Source organism: Megalops cyprinoides, chromosome 1 (assembly GCF_013368585.1).
Source record: "Megalops cyprinoides isolate fMegCyp1 chromosome 1, fMegCyp1.pri, whole genome shotgun sequence".
Taxonomy (NCBI): Eukaryota; Metazoa; Chordata; class Actinopteri; order Elopiformes; family Megalopidae; genus Megalops; species Megalops cyprinoides.
The window spans coordinates 5057835-5077544 of record NC_050583.1 but is presented as its reverse complement, the minus strand read 5'-3'; the positions used below and the strand labels follow the sequence as shown (position 1 = coordinate 5077544).

The 19710-nt window shown below is 40.3% G+C and overlaps 1 protein-coding gene and 1 long non-coding RNA gene across 2 annotated transcripts; both read left to right on the top strand.

Moving 5' to 3' along the window:
* The first annotated feature begins 443 nt into the window (after positions 1-443).
* On the top strand, positions 444-11421 carry LOC118784757 (NACHT, LRR and PYD domains-containing protein 3-like). Its single transcript, XM_036539168.1, has 13 exons — positions 444-459; positions 1757-1921; positions 2134-2156; positions 2633-2678; positions 4868-6372; positions 6412-6698; positions 7404-7577; positions 7685-7858; positions 7962-8135; positions 8390-8563; positions 9487-9660; positions 9766-9812; positions 10859-11421. The coding sequence occupies exons 1-13, from the start codon at positions 444-446 to the stop codon at positions 11419-11421; spliced, it is 3522 nt and encodes a 1173-aa protein (XP_036395061.1).
* Positions 11422-12051: 630 nt separating this feature from the next.
* On the top strand, positions 12052-13339 carry LOC118793945. Its single transcript, XR_005005713.1, has 3 exons — positions 12052-12210; positions 12341-12423; positions 12787-13339. It is a non-coding gene; the product is annotated as an uncharacterized LOC118793945 (long non-coding RNA).
* Positions 13340-19710: the final 6371 nt, after the last annotated feature.

Below are 19710 nucleotides of genomic sequence, written 5' to 3'. Positions count from 1 at the left end.
TTGCACAGCAGAGAAGAAAGTCTCCAATTTTCCATTTTACACTCAAAGAAGAGCTTCTTGATAGACATTTATGTGAAATGTTATGTATCACACACTTCGGACCACATTGCACTTTCATGTTGCATAAGACACAAAAGATGCTCAATAGTTGCAATTACGTCTTAAAGTAGCATTTTCTGATAGATTTCAAGAATGCAAGATGGAAATTAATAGCCATTCTGTTATAGTTATGAAGTCTCTGTCCAAAACCTTTTTGGGGTTAAACATCTCCCAGGTTATTTGATTTGATATTTCTCCTTTACTCAGTTTTTTGGTGAGCATTTCCTATATTTCAGCTGTGAGAGGAACTGCCTCTTACAAGGACACAGCGGAAGTAGAATAAGGTTTCCTGTGCCTCTTACAAATTCAGACTATAAGGACCACATTTTTTTACAGACAAACAAATGGCTGAATCATCCAGTAAGTTGCATACTTGTGCTCTGTAAATTCAGACTAAATGTTTTCAGGTTGAAGTATTGGGGATTAGTTCAGCAAATGTATGATCTGTGTGTTTTAATAGAAAAAAAAACAATTTTAATATGTCTGCTGCTCATTAATGGGATTGGAAGTTTTTTTTTTTTTTACAATTTTCTGTTCCTCTTCTAAGGTGATAAACTTCTCTATTTGCTAATACAACTAATATTGGGAAAATAAATGAAGCTAGATGGGCTGCTGTTATTATAAAAGTTTGGTTATAGGCTTGGTTTCTTAGCCCAAGCGTTGTTCTTGGTTATAGTTTTATATACATGCTGTGTGTGTGTGTGTGTGTGTGTGTGTGTGGGTGTGTGTGTGTGTGCGCGCGCGTGTGTGTGTGCCTGTGCGTATTTGTGTGTGATTAAATTTACCATATTAATGTGTGATTTATGCATGAGATCAGTGTGTCTGTAGTTAAGCTGAAGCCATAGATATGAGTACTTCTGGGGTTGGAACCAACGTTTAATATCCTGATAATTTTGTACATGATTGAAAAATTGCTTTATTTATTCAAGATAAAAAAGAAACTCTTAACCAGTGTGACATTTCAGTCGAATATGACCTTAATGGGAAATATTTAAAAACACTTATTTCAAATCCCTTGCTGTACAGATTGAGGAAGTGTAAATGAATACTGTCAGCTCTCATGTCACAACTTGTAAGGATCTGACTCACTTGCAAGATTTCCGCATTGGGAGGGAGAAAGGGGAAACTGCTGCCATTAAGTTGCACAAATATGGTCCATTTTATTATTTGTCTTTCCTTGTTTTTATGGTGGAAACATGATGAATGAAATATCAGTAACTTAAGAACTCTTATTATTTGACTTGTCATTCTGTGCACTGTAACTATCTGGCTACAGTAGCATGATCTACAGAGAGGATATTTATGCATATATACACTGTTAAGTGTAAATAGTTAACATTTAATCTTAATATACTTGCTCTGAATTTGCAGGCTTTTGAAAACAAGTAATCTCATCTGATACATTTCTTTTCCTTCATTTTCAGTATGAATTGTGGAATGATTTCACAGATCTCATTATTAAATTTGAAACATCACATTTCTTGCTGTAATAAAGCATGGGGTTTTGAACAGAGAGAAGGGTTCAAAAAGGGTCGTTTTCAATTGGCTGTAGTTCGTCTAGTACAGGTTTTATTATTTTTTGTTATGTGTGTGGGGGTGTGGGGTTGGAGTGTAAATGTATTAAAGATTTACCTTTGGATTCCTTTCCTCTGTCCAGTTAAAGAGGATCGTGTTGAGCAGCCACCTGCTGATCTGAGATCAGCTACTCTTCATCCCTCCATCACAGCCCAGTCTGGAGGCAATGCTGTGGTACCCCAGTTTGTCAGAAGCAATATTACCGGTGATTTAAATATTACTATAAACATCAACTCTGAAGACAAAGGTAAGGATATTTCTGTAATTGTGTAGGTGCCATATACAAAAGTATAAATATGGTACCTATTTGTCTGTATATTTGGAATGAACAGACTACTTTGATTAAGTAATAGAATGTTCATTTTTTTCAGACTGAACATATCACTATAATCCTATGCAACAAAAACTTCTTGTTAAAATTGGAGAATTTTCCACTCAGTCCAATTCCTCTTTCTACAGGTGTTGAGGATGGCGAGGAAACAGTAAGTTTGTCTGTCCTGTACTCACTCACTTATATGCTGAGTACTTATATTGATACTGAGGCATTCCACTAACAAATCCTTATGACAGATACTTGTAAAGGATTGGTTAACAACAAATCCTTCTACTTTCAAAAGATTTAGACTGAAGAATATGGAGTGTGATGATTTCTACACTGTTTTCTTCATTCTGTCCTGAATTCAACTTTTAATGAAGAAGGGGGAGGGGGCTGTAGACATATTGGATGGATTATATAATGTGCTAAAACAATACATCTTCATGGACAATGTTCCCCCCTATGTTTTTTATTTATACCTACGTAAAATTAGCATTTATCACCATTATAACAAATACACAACTCACAGAGATGCCTTGCCGTTAAAATGTGCAGAGGTGATTTGGCTAAATTAAATGGCTGTAAATGTATCCTGTTCAGCCCTACTCTTTTACTCACTCACTCTGATCTCTGTTTCCTTAGTCTGCAATCTTAGATGCCCGACCCCTGCAGATGAAAGAGCAAACTGGTAAAATTCCATCTTTAATGCAATAAAATCCAATTGATTAAGTAAGATTCAACATTGTACAGTATCACAATATTGGATTTACACAATATTGCAATACTTGAGATTGAGTTTTTACCTTTTCTCAGTCCTACCCTAAGAAAAGTACAGCTCAAAAACTAGATTCTCATCTTGAGGGATTTTGTTATCCTGTTAATCAATTTCTATAGTGTGAGTTCGTAGTGAAGTGTTATGATTATACTTAACTCCTGCACCATGAGATTATAGGGTTAAATGTTCATTCCTATGCAGTGAGGTGCAGAAATGTCGGGATTATTAACTCCTGATCCAGGTACATTCTCCCAGACTGGGTGTTATTTTTCATATACAGTGCATTCAGAAATTATTCAGACCCTTTCACTTTTTTCACATTTTGGTATGTTGCAGCCTTATGCTAAAATTGTTTAAATAATTTTTTTTTCCTCATCAATCTACACTAAATACCCCATAATGGCAAAGTGAAAGCAGGATTTTAGGAATTTTGCAACTTTTTTAAAAATAAGAAACTGAAATAGCACATTGACATAAGTATTCAGACCGTTTGCTATGACCCTTGAAGCTCAGGTGCATCCCATTTCTCTTGATCATCTTTGAGATGTTACTACACCTTGATTGGAGTCTAGCTGTGGTAAATTCCATTGATTGGACATGATTTGGAAAGGCACAGACCTGTCTTTCTAAGGTCTCTCAGCTGACAATGCATATCAGAGCAAAACGCAAGCCATGAGGTCGAAGGAACTGCCTGCAGAGCTCAGAGACAGAGACAGGATTGTGTCAAGGCACAGATCTGGGGAAGGCTACAAAAAAATTCTGTTGCATTGACGGTTCCCAAGAGCACAGTTGCCTCCATAATTCTTAAATGGAAGAAGTTTGGAACAACTAGGACTCTTCCTAAATCTGGCTGCCTGGCCAAACTGAGCAATCGGGGGAGAAGGGCCTTGGTAAGAGAGGTGACCAAGAACCTGATGGTCACTCTGGCTGAGCTCCAGAGATCCTGTGTGGAGATGGGAGAAACTTCCAGAAGGACAACCATCACTGCAACACTCCACCGTTCTGGGTCTTATGGCAGAGTGGCCAGATGGAAGCCTCTCCTCAGTAAAGTCACAAGAGCCTAAAGGACTCTCAGACTGTGAGAAACAAGATATCCTTAATGAAAACCTGCTCCTGAGCACTCAGGACCTCAGACTGGGGTGAAGGTGGATCTTCCAACAGGACAATGACCCTAAGCGCACAGCTAAGACAATGTAGGAGTGGCTTAGGAACAACTCTGTGAATGTCCTTGAGTGACCCAGCCAGAGCCCGAACTTGAACCCAATTGAATATCTCCGGAGAGACCTGAAAATGGCTGTCCATCGAGGGTCCCCATCCAACCTGAGAGAGGTTGAGAGGATCTGCAGAGAAGAATGGCAGAAAATCCCTACATCCAGGTGTGTAAAGCTTGTCGCATCATATCCAGGAAGACTCGAGGCTGTAATCACTGCCAATGGAGCTTCAACTAAGTACTGAGTTAAGGGTCTGAAGGGTACATATGTAGATGTGATATTTCAATTTTTAATTTTTAATAAATTTGCAAAAATTTCTAAAATCCTGTTTTTGCTTTGTCATTATTGGGTATTGAGTGTAGATTGCTGAGGAAAAAGAAAAAGAATTTTAACAATTTCACCATAAGGCTGCAACATAAGAAGATGTGAAAAATGTGAAGGGGTCTGAATACTTTACATTAAGCACATGTTCTTATCTAGAGCAACTTACATAGGTCACAATTATTACATGTTATCCATTTATACCGCTGGATATTTACAGAGGCAATCTGGGGTTAAGTACCTTGCCCAAGGGTACAACAGCGGTGCCAAAGTGGGGAATCGAACCAACAACCTTTTGGTTATGGGTCCTGCTCCTCACCACTATGCTACACTGCTGCTGTTTCTCCAAACAACAGTCAGGACATCATAATGCTATGGAACTCACAAATCAGCCAGGTCCAGAATACATGCAGGATCTGAATATCATTTAGAATAGGCAGCATGATGGTTGTAAGATAGTAATGAATAAATGAGAGTGGTGCTTTTAATTGGCTGCTCCTTTTTGAAATTGAAGCCGTGACATGACAAAGATTAGAATCTTACTTTCTTCATGAAATGTTCTCTCCTCAGATGGATCTGTTAAAAGAGCCCAACAGACGCTGAAAAGTAATCTGAAGAAGAAGTTTGAATGCATATTTGAAGGTTTAGCGAAGCTGGGTCACCGAACCCTCCTGAATGAGATCTACACAGAGCTCTATATTACAGAAGGGGTGCGAGGGGAAGTCAACAAGGAACACGAGGTGAGACAAATTGAGACAGTCTCCATGAGACAAACCAGACAGGAGACTCCAGTCATCTGTAATGACATCTTTAAGCCTTTACCAGGGCAAACACAGTCTATCAGAACTGTGCTGACTAAGGGGATCGCTGGCATTGGAAAAACAGTCTCCGTGCAGAAGTTCATTCTCGACTGGGCAGAAGGAAAAGCCAATCAGGATGTTCGTTTCGTGTTTGTTCTTCCATTTCGGGAACTAAACTTTATTAAAGATGATCAGCACAGTCTTCTTGGGCTTCTGAATGTCTTCCACCATGAAATGAGTGAGACTGAAGATAATGAATCTAATTTTGACAAGGTTTTGTTCATCTTTGATGGTCTAGATGAAAGCAGACTTACATTGAATTTCCAATGCAACAAGATATTGACTGATGTAAAAAAGACATCCTCAGTGGACATGCTACTGACAAACCTCATTAAGGGGAATCTCCTTCCCTCTGCTCTCCTCTGGATCACCTCCCGGCCAGCAGCAGCCAATCAGATCCCTCCTGAGTACATCCATCGAGTGACAGAGGTACGAGGGTTCAGTGACCCACAGAAGGAGGAGTACTTCAGGAAGAGATTCAATGATCAGAACTTAGCCAGTAGAATTATCTCTCACATAAAATCATCCAGGAGTCTCTACATCATGTGTCACATACCAGTCTTCTGTTGGATTTCTGCAACTGTTCTGAAGGCAATGTTGGTTGGAGCTAATTGTGGAGAAATTCCCAAATCTCTGACTGAAATGTACACACACTTCCTGCTCATTCAGACTAATCTGAATAATCAAAAGTATCGTGGCAGCACTGAGAAAAACCCAAAGAAAATGTCAGCATCCGATGCGGAAATCATCCTGAAACTAGGACAGTTGGCATTTCTACACCTGGAAAAAGGAAATCTGACATTCTATGAAGAAGACCTGAGCAAGTGCGGCATTGACGTCACTGAAGCGTCAGTGTACTCTGGGGTGTGCACAGAAATCTTCAAAGAAGAGTGTGGGCTGTATCAGGAGAAAGTGTATTGCTTTGTGCATCTGAGCATCCAGGAGTATCTAGCTGCCTTGTTTGTGTTTCATTCGTATGTATATCACCACAGAAATGTTTTCCAACCAGATTTACTAAGACCTCATGGTGACAGAATGCAGTTGTTTGAGTTACACAAGATTACAGTGGATCAGGCCTTGCAAAGTGAGAATGGACACCTGGACCTTTTCCTTAGATTCCTTCTTGGCCTCTCAATGGAGTTCAATCAGAGGCTTCTGGGGGGCTTTCTGACACAGACAGGAAATAGCTCAAATGTAGCAGACCCACTGACACAGGTGGCAAGTAATTCTGAGAGCATTGCAAAAACAACTCAGTACATTAAGGAGATGATTAAATCTGAATCCTCGGCAGAGAAGACCATCAGTCTTCTCCACTGTCTCAACGAACTTAATGACAACTCTCTTATGGTAGAAATCCAGACCTCACTGGCATCTGGAACGCTCTCTGAGAAGGAGCTGGAGCTAGAACAGTGTTCAGCTTTGGCCTTTGTGTTGCTGATGTCAGAGGACGTCCTGGATGTGTTTGACTTGAAGAAGTACAAGACATCATGGGAAGGTCGTCAGAGACTAGCACCAGTAGTCAAGAACTGCAGGAGTGCCATGTAAGTATATTTATGCTGCAGACAGCTCACACTCTGTTGTCATGCAAACCCAACCAGAACAAAAATCAAAACCAAAAACCAAAAACCAAAAACAGACCACCCAGGTCATAACCTCTTGCAAAACTCAGATTTCTCTTGGATATCATTAATGGGCCTTTAAAAATACCTTCAGAAAATGTTTGAAAGACATTTTGAAACAAAAACAGTTTGCTACACAGAGTGTGGAAATCAAAGTGAGTGTTTTTCACAGTGAAAATAATGAAATTTCGAACAGGGGAAAAATCAAACAGGAAAATGTTACATACAGCATAAAATGTTTGCACAGCTTCAATGACAAATTTCCTCTTATGGTGGATGGTTATTGTCTACCATAAGAACTGATATGGGATTCAACATAAAAATGGGAATTTAAAATGATATTCAATTAAGATACTAGTTACTGGCTCTATTAGTTGTTGGCATTAAATGATAAGGTTATGTGATGCTGACAGTTGGCACAGTTTTAATAAAAAGAAGGGGTTATTATTTGTCTTCTATTAAACAGAATTACATGTAACTAGCTACCTGCTTAAATGCTGAAGTTAATGGCTCTGTGTGTGCATTGTCCCTAGGGCATTGTAAAACCGATCATCAACATCCCTTGTCCCTCATTTAAAACTACCAATATTAAATTTCTTGAGATTAAACTGAGTTTTTTCTCTGCAGACTGGACAGCTGTAATCTCACAGAAGAGTCATGTGTAACTGTGGCCTCAGCCCTCCAGTTATCATATACACCAGTGAGAGAGCTGGATCTCAGCTACAACAAACTGGAAGATTCAGGAGTAAAGTGGCTCTGTGCTGGACTGATGAGTCCAAACTGCAAATTACAGACTTTGAAGTGAGGGTGGCTGATTATTACATTGGACTTTACTAAGCACAACTGGAAGTTTATCTCCCGTTTACGTGACAGGGGAATCTTAAAGAGCTGTGGTCTCCTTTCTGCAGGATTTCAGGCTGTGGAGTATCTGAGGAACATTGTGCTTCTCTGGCTTCAGTTCTGTGTTCAAACACCTCGTTGCTGAGAGAGCTGGACCTCGGCAACAATATCCTCGGAGATACAGGAGTGAAGCTGCTCTGCACTGGACTGATGAGTCCAAACTGTAATCTACAGAGACTCGGGTGAGTACTGCTGTGTACTGCAGTATATGAATGATATTGGTCAATATCTGATGACAACAGCTTTATTTTAGAGGTATATTTAATAAGCTATTTGTCTCTGAAGGCTGTCAGCCTGTGAAGTCACAGGAAAAGGTACTGCATCTCTAGCATCAGCTCTGTGTTCAAACTCCTCACAACTAAGAGAGTTGGATCTGAGCTACAATCACCTCAGAGACATAGGTGTGAGAGCGCTCTCTACTGGACTAGAGGACCTCAGCTGCAAACTGGAGACACTGTTGTAAGTACAGGGTGCAAATTTGTGTTCTGTCTCTCTCACTGTGTTCATTGTGGGGAGAAGTTTCTCTCTCTTCTTTGTCCTCTGTCACAAAAAAAGCCTAATAGGTATTGAGTCACTTATATGTAAGTAATCCCATTAGAGATAGAGATCTGACTGTAATATCACTCTGCGTGTGTGTTTGTGTGTGTGTGTGTGTGTGTGTGTGTGTGTGTTCATGTACAATAACTATTGTCCTTGGCTCCCTCTCTCCATAGACTAGGTTGGTGTAATCTCACAGAAGGTTGCTGTGATGATCTGGCCTCAGTGCTGCGCTCACACCACTCAGAGCTGAGAGAGCTGGAGCTAAGAGACAATGACCTGCAGGATTCAGGAGTGAGAGCGCTCTCTGCTGGACTGGAGGATCCACACTGTAAACTACAGAGACTGGGGTGAGGAGCATATTGACCTGTTTAAATGTTTTCCTTGTAATTCATTGAGAAATATCCTTGTCTATGTTCTCCAGAAATGTAGTGTTCAGTATTTTTAAATATTCCTGAAAGAGTGAGAGCATGACTCACTGAACTGCATGTTTTGATGAAAAGTCCTCAAAACACTATCATGAGCGGCACACATTTATTTGTATAATCAAACAGGTTATTATTGTTCACTGCTTGCAAATTGATTTCTGGAAAAATTATTCACTTTCTACTGCTTCTAATCACCCTCAATAAATCCCTCCCTCTTCGTGTCATCTGGTAAATTTTCTGTTGCAAAATGGCTGCTGTGCATTATAAAGGTAGGGCTTACTCATTTATGGCGTTTTAAATGTAAACCCTGTGTATTTTGTATTAAAAATATTCAATCAATCCCCCCCTACAATGCCTACTGCAAAGCTTTGCCACACAAAACCCACACTTATCACCCCAGTACCACATGTATTCGACAACGCCCAGATATTCGGCCCGAGCTCTACTTCCCTCCACTATCTAGAAGTTTTCGGCTGGGACCCAGAGGTTCCACTGCTGATGACGTTTCCGTGCTCACCATCCATGATTTGTTTTAGACTTTGCCCCCTTCAAGAATGTTCACAATGTGCCAGAAAATGATAGCCCTTTTAGCTGAAGAAATAGAAGAGACAGAAACATAAATGTGAGGTGCACCAAGCTGACTATCTGGTCTTTATTTGAAAAGACTTTTATTTTTAACAGGTCATGGCAGTCGACACACAGTGATGACAGTGTCTGCAAAGAAGAAAGCTAGGCATTCTCTCTGTCATGCCTTTTGTCTTGCTCTCCCATCAGATTTCTGGTTATATCTCTTGCTTTCCCTCCAGCACTAAAATCATGAGATTTTTTTTTTCTCCTCTCTGCAGGCTGTCAGGCTGTCAAGTCACAGACAGAGGCTGTGTTTCTCTGGTTTCAGCTCTGCGTTCAAACCCCTCACACCTGAGAGAGCTGGATCTGAGCTACAACCACCCAGGAGACTCGGGAGTGAGAGCATTGGTTGCTAGACTGGAGGATCCCATCTATAAACTAGGAACGTTTCTGTAAGTAGAGGGCTGATACTTTATGTTTGTAGACTGAAGGGCACACAAAACTTCACAAACAGACAGTTTGTGCCTCTCAGTCTATCAGTTGCTCTGTTCTTACAGTGTGGACCATGGAGGAATCAGCCGGATCAAACCAGGACTGCGGAAATGTAAGTCCGTCTGCGTTAAATGGAGAAGGAAGGAAGGATTGACAGGTTAAGCTGAAGAGGGCTGAGGGCAGTTTGGAGAAGGACATGCAAATGTTAGTGTTGGTAATAGCACAGCACTTGACATGGGTGAACATGAGAAGAATGAAGGTGGCAATAGCATAGCTACTTACAGTTCACCTTGTGGTTTTGAAGGAGGAGTTAATTTGTTAGGCAGCAATGCTAGGACTTGCCTGTTGAATCATCTGATCCTCGAATGCACCGTAGTAAATGGGGATTAGGTGTAACAGGTAAAAAAAAAAATCTGAAGACAATCTAACTGGTTATCTAGCGTAGAGGTGTTTCTCTCTGTTACGTCCACAATCCAGCCAAAGAAGCGCAGACGCATCATTATCTATCTTCAAATCATTTTTGAAACGCAAACAAAATATAAGATTTTAATTAATTAACCACCTCTCTGTGTTTTTTGGTGTTGTTGAGCTCCTTTCCTTTTTCCAGGATGCAGCATGGTGCTAGGCAGTACGGGAGAGTAGTAGGTTCTGACCAAGACTTCAGCTAAATTTCTGTAATTTCTGTAATAGTTTTAGAAATGTCACTGCCTCTTTGGTTTATTGTGTTATCCAGTGCTACAACAATAAGCTTGATTCAGACATTCCTCTGTTTAAGCTGATTGTTGGCAATGTTAGATAGCTCTCCATCATCACAAGTCTATCACGCACTCACAGGCATCCATATTCTCTCTCAGAAATCCATATTCACTCACAAATACCCACGACAAGTCACAGTAACTAACAGACTTCACGTGCTTTACAGTGATAGGTCCAAGGAACCTATTCACAAACGACTACACAAACTGTAAAATATCCACAGTTACGTAAAACTGCAAAGTTACATTTAGAGACTGTTGCAGACAATGATTCATAAACATGCATATGCTCATAGTAACACACAGACGAACACACACACACATATTGGACAGTACTGGACTCCTGGTTCTGATTCATTGGATTCGTTTAAGATATCTCCTCTAACCTCCTTCCTGTCTGCAGATGCCTGCCAGCTCACACTGGACCCCAACACAGCACACAGAGAGCTGTCTCTATCTGAGAAGGAGAGGAAGGTGACAAAGATAGTAGAGAGGAAGCAGCCATGTCCTGATCACCCAGAGAAATTTGACACTTGGTCCCAGGTGCTGTGCAGAGAGGGTCTGTCTGGGGCTCGCTATTACTGGGAGGCTGAGTGGAGTGGGACAAAAACCGAATGGAGGGGAGTGGGAGCTGGAATTGGGGTGACGTATAAAGGAATCAGCAGGAAAGGAGGGGGCTCTGACAGTTACCTTGGGGGCAATGACAAGTCTTGGAGTCTATATTGCACTGAGGATGGTTATTCTGCCCTACACAATGGGAGCAGCAGTGACATACCAGCTCCCCCCTCCTGTTCCAACAGAGTAGGAGTGTATCTGGACTGGCCGGCCGGCACTCTGTCCTTCTACAGCGTCTCCTCTGACACTCTGACCCTCCTGCACACTTTCCACACCACATTCACTGAACCCCTCTATCCTGGGTTCTGGTTATATGGGAGATCCTCAGTGTCCCTATGCATGTTGGGCTAGACAGTCCAGGAGGACATAAGTTCTGTTCCTGACTCTTCCATGCTCAAACACAGCTTTTTGACATATACAAACACTAGAGGGCAAACACATGCACTTGAATTAAAAAAGGAGTTTTTAAAGGTTTTTGGATTCTGTGTATAATTTGTACTGGTTTTATTACAATACAAGTTACAGCAGTTTTATAATTAGGGTAGTCTTCTACAAAATGCTATAGTTGCTCCAGCAAGTAGCCAACTGTGTTACGTTATTCATTTTGTCTATTTCTGTTAGTTTGTTGTTACTTTGAATGTGTAGTTTGCATCAGAAATATTCTATTTGTTCTCTTACCCTGCTGTTCCCTTGCTTAGGAGATGTAGAAATGTACAGATTGTCATAGCATTGAGGAGAAGGAATTTGCAACTGAATTGGGTAATCTGAATTGCATTGGTAGTGTGTGACACAGAGCATTCTTCCTGATGAAGTTAAAAATGTTTGAATATTTAACCACTGCATGAATACTGCCTGCCAACATGCTCCAATGACAATTTCAGCTGTGAGCCTGCCACTGTGTGAACCAATTTATGATTTGTAATGTATAAATTTGCAGTTTTTTTTTTTTTTAAATGTACACTTAAATGTGAACTACTTTGCCATTGTAAATGTGAAGCGGTTGCATTGACAAAAATTGCATTATGTCTCACTGGAAGGAAGCACAGAGCTGAGGAGTACAGCTTTGGCTCCACAGGAGCAGAGCAGAGACGCAGTAACCATGGCATGGACTGCACTGACACAGACCAGGGAGGCAGACAGGTAAGGGATGTTACTGTATTACTCACGTGAGTCTGCATCTGTATTCGCTCATTCACCTGCCTGTCTGCACTGATATTCACTCATTCACCTGACTTTGTGTACGTCTGGATTCTCTCATCCACCTGTATAGCTGCCCCTGTGTTTATTCATTCATCCAACCCCATCTCCTGTTACGACCCGCCGGTCTAGAGTCAGGGATCGTAACTAAAAATGGTGAGTTTAGTATCCCTTCTCCCGGCTCCAACACTAACTACGCCAGCAACAATAAAGAAAATTAATTTTTTTCGTAGGAAGCAAAATCAATCACAAAACTTCAGGAGGTGAAAATGCCAAAAATAACGAACAGAAAAACACATCTACGTATTTGTCCACTAACCTAACAACAAAAAGTAAAATAAACAACAGAAAACTTAACCTCCCTAATTAACATAAACAGGGGAAAATGATCAAACAAAAAGAAAAACGGCTCACACCTCCCTACTGAGCTTCCAACAGATTTAAGTAGTTATTCACAATATACAGTATACAAAGTACATACAAGGAAAATGAAAGCAATAATTCTTTTGCAACCAACAGGCAACTTTCTTTTCAAACGATCACGCACGTCTGAAGCTGGAGAGGGGAAACCCAACCTTTGACCCCCCGAGTGCTGCTTTATCTCCCACACTGGCGAAAGGCAGCCATTGTGAACCTGCAGCCAGGAGAGAGGGAGGGACAATCACAGAAGGAAACACAACCGCCTCCATGTCCTTGGACACAACACTCCTCCTGTGTTCAGTCATCTGTCTGTCGACACCTGTGTTCATTCGCTCATTCAGTCATTCTGAGAATGTATTCACTCATTTACCACTCTGTCTTTTATTTGTTCATTAATCCACACAAATCTGTTTGTCATGTATTCAATTAGTTATCTGCATTTTTATTTTGTATTGCGCCTAACTTCACCTCCACCTGTATTTAACTGTAGCATTAACAGATTTCCAACCTAAAGTATAGTATGGAGAAACTATTTTGTCTCCTTATGCTGGCTACATTATACTATAGCTGAGAAGGTATGGCAGCTATATTATAGATTCTGTACAGTAAAACAAATAAACGTTTATGGCCACATATCAATTATAAATCTAGCATTTACTGCCATTGTAACCAATGTACAAAGCACAGTGCACCATAGTGGTAAGCAGCAGGACTTATAACCAAAGGATTGCTGGTTTGATTCCCTCCTGGGGCCTTGCTTTTGTACCCCTAATTGCCTCAGTAAATATCCAGCTGTTTAACTGGAGAACGTACTGTAACCTGTGTAGGTCGATCAGATAAGAGTATCTACTAAATGACAGCAATGTAATGCCTGTAAAATACGCAGAGGTGACTTATATACATTAACTGGCTGTAAATTTAGTCTGCATTACTATACTTCATACAGTTTGTTTTAATTTACTGTCACTGATTTCTGTTTCCTTAATTTGTAATGACAGATGCCTCAACCCTGCACCTGAATGATGATATGAGTAAGATTGTAATTTAATGCAATAAAATCTATTGCTCAGATATTATACATGGCCCAGTATTGCAATTAAATAATTGAGCAAACAGTGCTTAAACATGCAATATTCACTGAGAGAACGATGTTGACTTTTTCTTATTCCTCCCGTACGAAAAGAGAAAATGGAAGTCTGGCAGAAATGAAAAGGTTATTATCTAGTGTTAATGCAGAAATTATAGGGTTAACGCTAACTCCTCCAGCGAGAACTGAGAGACAGTGACACAGAGAGGAAGTGAAACTCAAACCGCTCAAACCACCCGCCCAAAAACAGCTGCTGTGTAATTCAAAACAGCAGCGTAGCATTCATTTGTTGTTTTGTTGGTTTTATCCATTTGTTGGATTCATACATGTGCGTGAACGTTTTATTTTGAAAATGAAATTTTACCTGACAAAAAGGAATTGATGACTTTTTATTCAGACTTCATCAGACAAATCAAACGCATTCATACGTGACGCAGGATAATCTGTTTTGGCAATACTGTGTAAACTGCCTAATGCATTTGAATGTACAATGTATGTTTGACCCTCACTGTGTCTTTAGCAGCAACGCTAAAAAAAAAGGACAGGTTGAGTAGCAGTCTGTGATGCATGTATAATGGCACTGTGTGAGACATGGACTGTAATATGTGAGATGTGTGTGAAAGATGTGCAAAGTATTTGTTGAGAGGTGTAACACACTGGGTGAGCTGTATAACACAATGCTGGACCATGTCTTTAAACCCTTATCTGGACAAGAGGAACCTATCAGAACTGTGCTGACAAAGGGGATTACTGGCACCGGAAAAACAGAAGTTCATTTTCAATTTCATTTTCAACTGGGCAGAGGGGAAAGCCAATAAGGAGGTTCGCTCCATGTGTTACTGACATCAGAGGAAGTTCTGGATGAGTTTGACATACAAAACATCAGCAGAGGGCCATCCGAGGCTGGTACCAGTAGTCAAGAACTGCAGGAGTGCTATGTAAGTCCTTACATTATAACTTTAACTATCTGTGGCACTACAAATAAACATTGATTAGACACTGTGCCATTACACGATGTGAGTTTGAACCACAGCTCCCAGAAACATCAGTCTTCAGTGCTGCTGTTGAAGAGCGTAGTTCATCGCCCTCAGAGTATTCTAGAACAGTATTCCTCTCTATACACCACCAAAAATCCCATTTCAAATATTTAATTTCCTCATATTAAATATCATTGAATGCCTCTCTTCAGATTGTACTACTACTGTGATCTCACAAGAAGAATCATGTGAAACTGTAGCCTCAGTTCTCCAGTTATAAAACTCATCCCTGAGAAAGATGGATCTTAGCTATAAATAGGAATAAAAAGGGAAGCTGCTCTGTGCTGGGCTGAAGAGTGAACTGAAAACTACAGACTTTTAGGTAAGGGTGGCTGAGTGTTATATTTTAGCCAGCTGGTAAGTATGGAATCAACCAGCAAAGCACTTATGAGCCTAACAGCTTGCTGGCAGTGTAGCATAGTGGTAAGATGTAGGGCTTGTAACCACAAGGTTGCTAGCTTGATTCCTTGTTGGGGCACTGCTACTGTACCCTGCGGCAAAATAGTTAACGCAGAATACAGTAAATATCCAGCTGTTACATGTACATTTATTCATTTGGCGGATGAAAAAATGGATGTTAAAATGGATGTTAAGCTGTTAAAATGGATAGCACGTAAAAACTGTAACATATGTGAGCCGGACTGGGTAAGAGGGTCTGCTAAAATGACAATAATGTAATTCTTGACTTTTGCAATTATCTCAAAGGAATCAGTTCAAAGAAAGTGTTTCATGTCAGGTGTTTCAACTGTGCTATTAATGGGGGGGTCCTCTCTATATCGCCATAGGCTCCAGATTTTCAATAAACGATAGCTGAATAAAATCCAGTGATTTAAATTAGGCATAGGTGATTCCAGTCCTCAAAGGCCATATGATCTGCTTGTTGTCTCCAAGCTTGTCAGCTGGCTTCCATTACCCAACCTTCCTAATGAGTTACTTTGGGAACTGACTTTATTGCACCCCCTGGTGTAGAAAGTGTGTGCAACATCACACAAGGCATTCACAAGTCCTTAAAAAGCACTCTGTTGAAGAATCAGATTGAATCACCATGAATAAAGTTAATAAGGAAGATGCAATTTTGCCTGTACCAAAGAGAAAGTTTTAAAATTCAGGTAACATGTGCATATTGTGTTTTGCTTTAATTTAAAATGCCATATTTTTCTCTGAATTTAGGACAATTGTTCTGATAAAACTAGGCGACACTGATATTTGTAACGTCTCTGTGCTCCTCTTAGCTGGAAGAAAAAAAAAAAAAATTTTAAATAAGATACATACATTTTTCGTACCTGGAAATATGGCAATGATGGACAACTAATCAGGTAACAGAACCTAAATTTATAATTTGTTTATATGAACAAGTCTAAAGTCTATCCAACCCTCAAATCCCCCCCTTTCTGTGTTCAAACTCTTCACCCCTGAAAGATCTGGACCTTCACTTCAATTATCTGGGTAATTAAGCACTGAAGCTGCTCTGCAATCTACAGACATTGTATCTCAGCTGCAATAACCTGGGAGATGTGTGAGTTAAACTGCTCTCAGATGGACTGAAGACTCCACAATGCTCACTACAGAGATTAGGCTGAGTGGTGCTGTTATGTCCCAGATGTAATGACGTCCAGGGGTATGGGTGAGGGACGCATATGGCAAGCCATTTTAACATTTAAAAGAACCACACTCCTATCTGTAATTGCATTTTTGATATCCACAATAGCATTTCTCCTAGTCAAAATTGTATTGTCACTAGTCAGAATGGGAATTAAAGAGATCCACAATAACATTCTTACTAGTAGAAATTGCATTTCAAGATCTACAACTTTGATTGTACTAGTTAAACCTAAATGTAAAAATCCTTAAAAAATATAAGTGGCCGTTTTAACATTTAATAGCTAGACTGGATATGTATTGTAAATATCCGTAATTCAACTCTTCCTATCCACAATTGTCATTTCAGATAGGCATAACGTCATTCTTCCCAGGACAAACGACGCCACGTTTGCCATTGGGCTTTCAATTTCAGATGTCCACAACGTCATTCTTCCTATCCAGAATGAATGAATGAACATTCTGGATGTCTGCAATAGAATTCTTACTAGGAAAAACTCCCATTTCAGATACATCACATACAACTGACTACAAAACAAAAGGATGGCAGAGCCAAACAAAAACCTAACTACACTAACTACAAACATAATATACATATACTCTATATACTCTATATACTCTACATATACAATATACTCTAACCTAACCCTAACAAAGTGAATACTAACACGGGGATCCCCTACCTTACCTGTCCTCTTCCCACGACAACCGTATGCAACCAAAACCGAGACACAATTCACAATCGAAGTCAGACAACGAAGCAAAGTCAAATACAGTACAGGCAAGTTTGTAACGAGTAATCTTCGAAAGCACAAACGATCAAAATAGCGAAATCACTACTCTAAAAATCCGGCATCTTTAAATTGGGGCGCTGCGTCTCTGGTTGGCCGGGCCGGAACGAGGAGGCGGGACGCACAGCAACGGGATACCTGCGTCAGGAGAGTAGCGGGAGAGGAGAGAGGGAGGAAAACCAAGACGCAGGTGGCCCAGACCCCACAAACGCACCGTGCGCGGAACGTAACAAGTGCTTTATGCCACAGTACATGAGTGGCAGCTGATACTATTTGGTGACTAAGATTCTGTCTTAGTGTACAGCGGAGTCTTAAAACATTTCCTCTCTCTGCAGCTTCCTGCGATGCACTGCTGTGTCCTGGATTCCTGAGGGTTCAGAGAAGTCAGATCCAAGTTTCTCCCAGTTACTGTCCAAACACTGCTCTGAGACATGATGAGACTTTTTTTTCACTGCAGTCATGAATACATGCACAAAATGTGTTCACAGCATTCAAACACATTGTTGCAAATCGTTTATTCTCTATGGGGCGTATTCTCCCATGCGCGTAAGTCAAAAAAGCACGCAAGTACGCACTTTTCAGCCTACGCGTATTCTCCCCTTGACTTAAGCCTATGATTTGCGCTCCATGAAGGCAGTTACGTGCTTGGGGCGGAGCAACCCCAAAATCTGGCCGTTTCTTATGTAAACACAATTTAGGCGTATTCTGCCCTTGATTTACGCGCTTTTCAGCTACGCGCTTCTGAGGGCTGTAGTAAGTCAAGCGCCACTACATGGCGAATCACCATATTGCCTTTTAAGTCGGCGGTAGGCCTACTTTTAACATCATTATACATGTACAAATAAAGTTCAAAATGTACGATATTTGTGTGTCATTATTTTTAAACTACAGTAACATTTCTTGTAACCCTATATTACATAGGGTTACAAGAAAAAAAAAAGTTTTACATCACATGGTGTTGTGAACAAGCCTGGTAAACAATTAGTTCAATTAGAATAAAACAGAAATATCAATTAAGATGAGCATTAATAGCAGAGCGTTACTCATTCATTAATCAATTTAGCAATTTAGAGTCATGATGAGTGATTACTGATGAATTTTTAATAATAGGCTACTCAGCATGAGTTCAAGCGTGGACATTGGAGCATGCATTTTGTTGCACCTTTTCCTCAATAGTGCGTTTTTATTAACCCTTTCGCTCACACCGTGTGATTAGCCGTTTACCGCGTATGCTAAAACTCGGTGCGATTAGAAAACTAGATTGGAAAAATTCTACCTAATGTTAGCTTTGAATAAACAGAGATTTAACATCAAAAATGTAGCAAATGCTAACTGAAACCGATGAGAAGCTTAATAACGCTATGAAAACACGCGCTACATAGCATAAAATATAAGTTACGTGCGAAAGGGTTAATGAATCTCCACACTTCAACCATGTCTTTATACATAGGCCCAGCACATGTGTCGTTTGATAAATTTACTTTATTTTTGGGTTTATGTCAAACATAGAAGCAAATGCTTCCCTTTGAGGCGATTCGTAATATACCTCTCCCTTTGCGTTTATTTTCAAAATCAGAGTCTGGTTAATGTTTGAATGGATTTCAATGACATCCATATGGTAAATGCGTAAATCCACGTTCCACGTTTTCCCGACAGCCAAAATAAACGAGGCTGTGACTCAGTCTACTTCTGTTTTAAATAAATCCCGCTCTTTCCCGAGTCCGCCTTCATCCTGAAGTTAAGCGCTGTTGGCGTGATCGGAGCGCGTAGGGGAGAATACGCATAACTGAAATGCGCGCAACTGGATGCGCGCAAAAAAGGGCTTACGCGCGAATAGGAGAATACAGCCCTATATGTAAGTATACTGTATAGGGAATATTGACTGGATTTTTTTTTTTTTACTTCTTTACCGAGACTGTCTCTTTTTATATGCGAGTAACCTTCTATTTTTAGTAACTGCATTTTTGCACGCTGTAACGTTTTGTAGCCTGTTGTGGAAAATGTGTATACCCCATGTGGAAATTGTAAGCATTGCCACTTTCACCCCACCAGAGAAAAGCAGAGCTTGACGTGGTACGATTAAGCTTGTTACTTGGTGGAGATAAATTATTGCCAGCAAACATTATAAGCATTGCCAATAGATGTTAGGTTTTTTATTTTAACTGCAGGTATTGATATATTAACTGAAGTTATTGATATATGAGCCATCTAGTCTATTAATTAAACAACCTAACACTATAGGCCTTAAATAAATAATAATGTATCCTATTATACTTTGTATGCCTGTGAGCAGAAACTAGAAAGAAGGGTCAAGAGAGTACAGGAGACTGCGGGAGGGGTATGCAGCTGTGAGATACCTGTATGCCAAGTAAGGCCTGTTGTGGGGCTGTTAATGAGAGTTGGACACTGTCCGAGCACTGCTCGGAGGATGGACCCTTAGTGTAAGATAAAAGAGTTGGAGTCTAAAAAAGGGGGGTCGCAAACAGGGATTCTTTATGGAGTATAGCCA

What these genes read in the sequence shown, in the direction of transcription:
- LOC118784757 (XM_036539168.1), top strand. An exon ending in GCAGATGAAAGAGCAAACTG is followed by an intron (nt 2,679 to 4,867) that starts GTAAAATTCCAT and finishes TTCTCTCCTCAG; the next exon opens with ATGGATCTGTTAAAAGAGCC. An exon ending in AAGAACTGCAGGAGTGCCAT is followed by an intron (nt 6,699 to 7,403) that starts GTAAGTATATTT and finishes TTTTCTCTGCAG; the next exon opens with ACTGGACAGCTGTAATCTCA.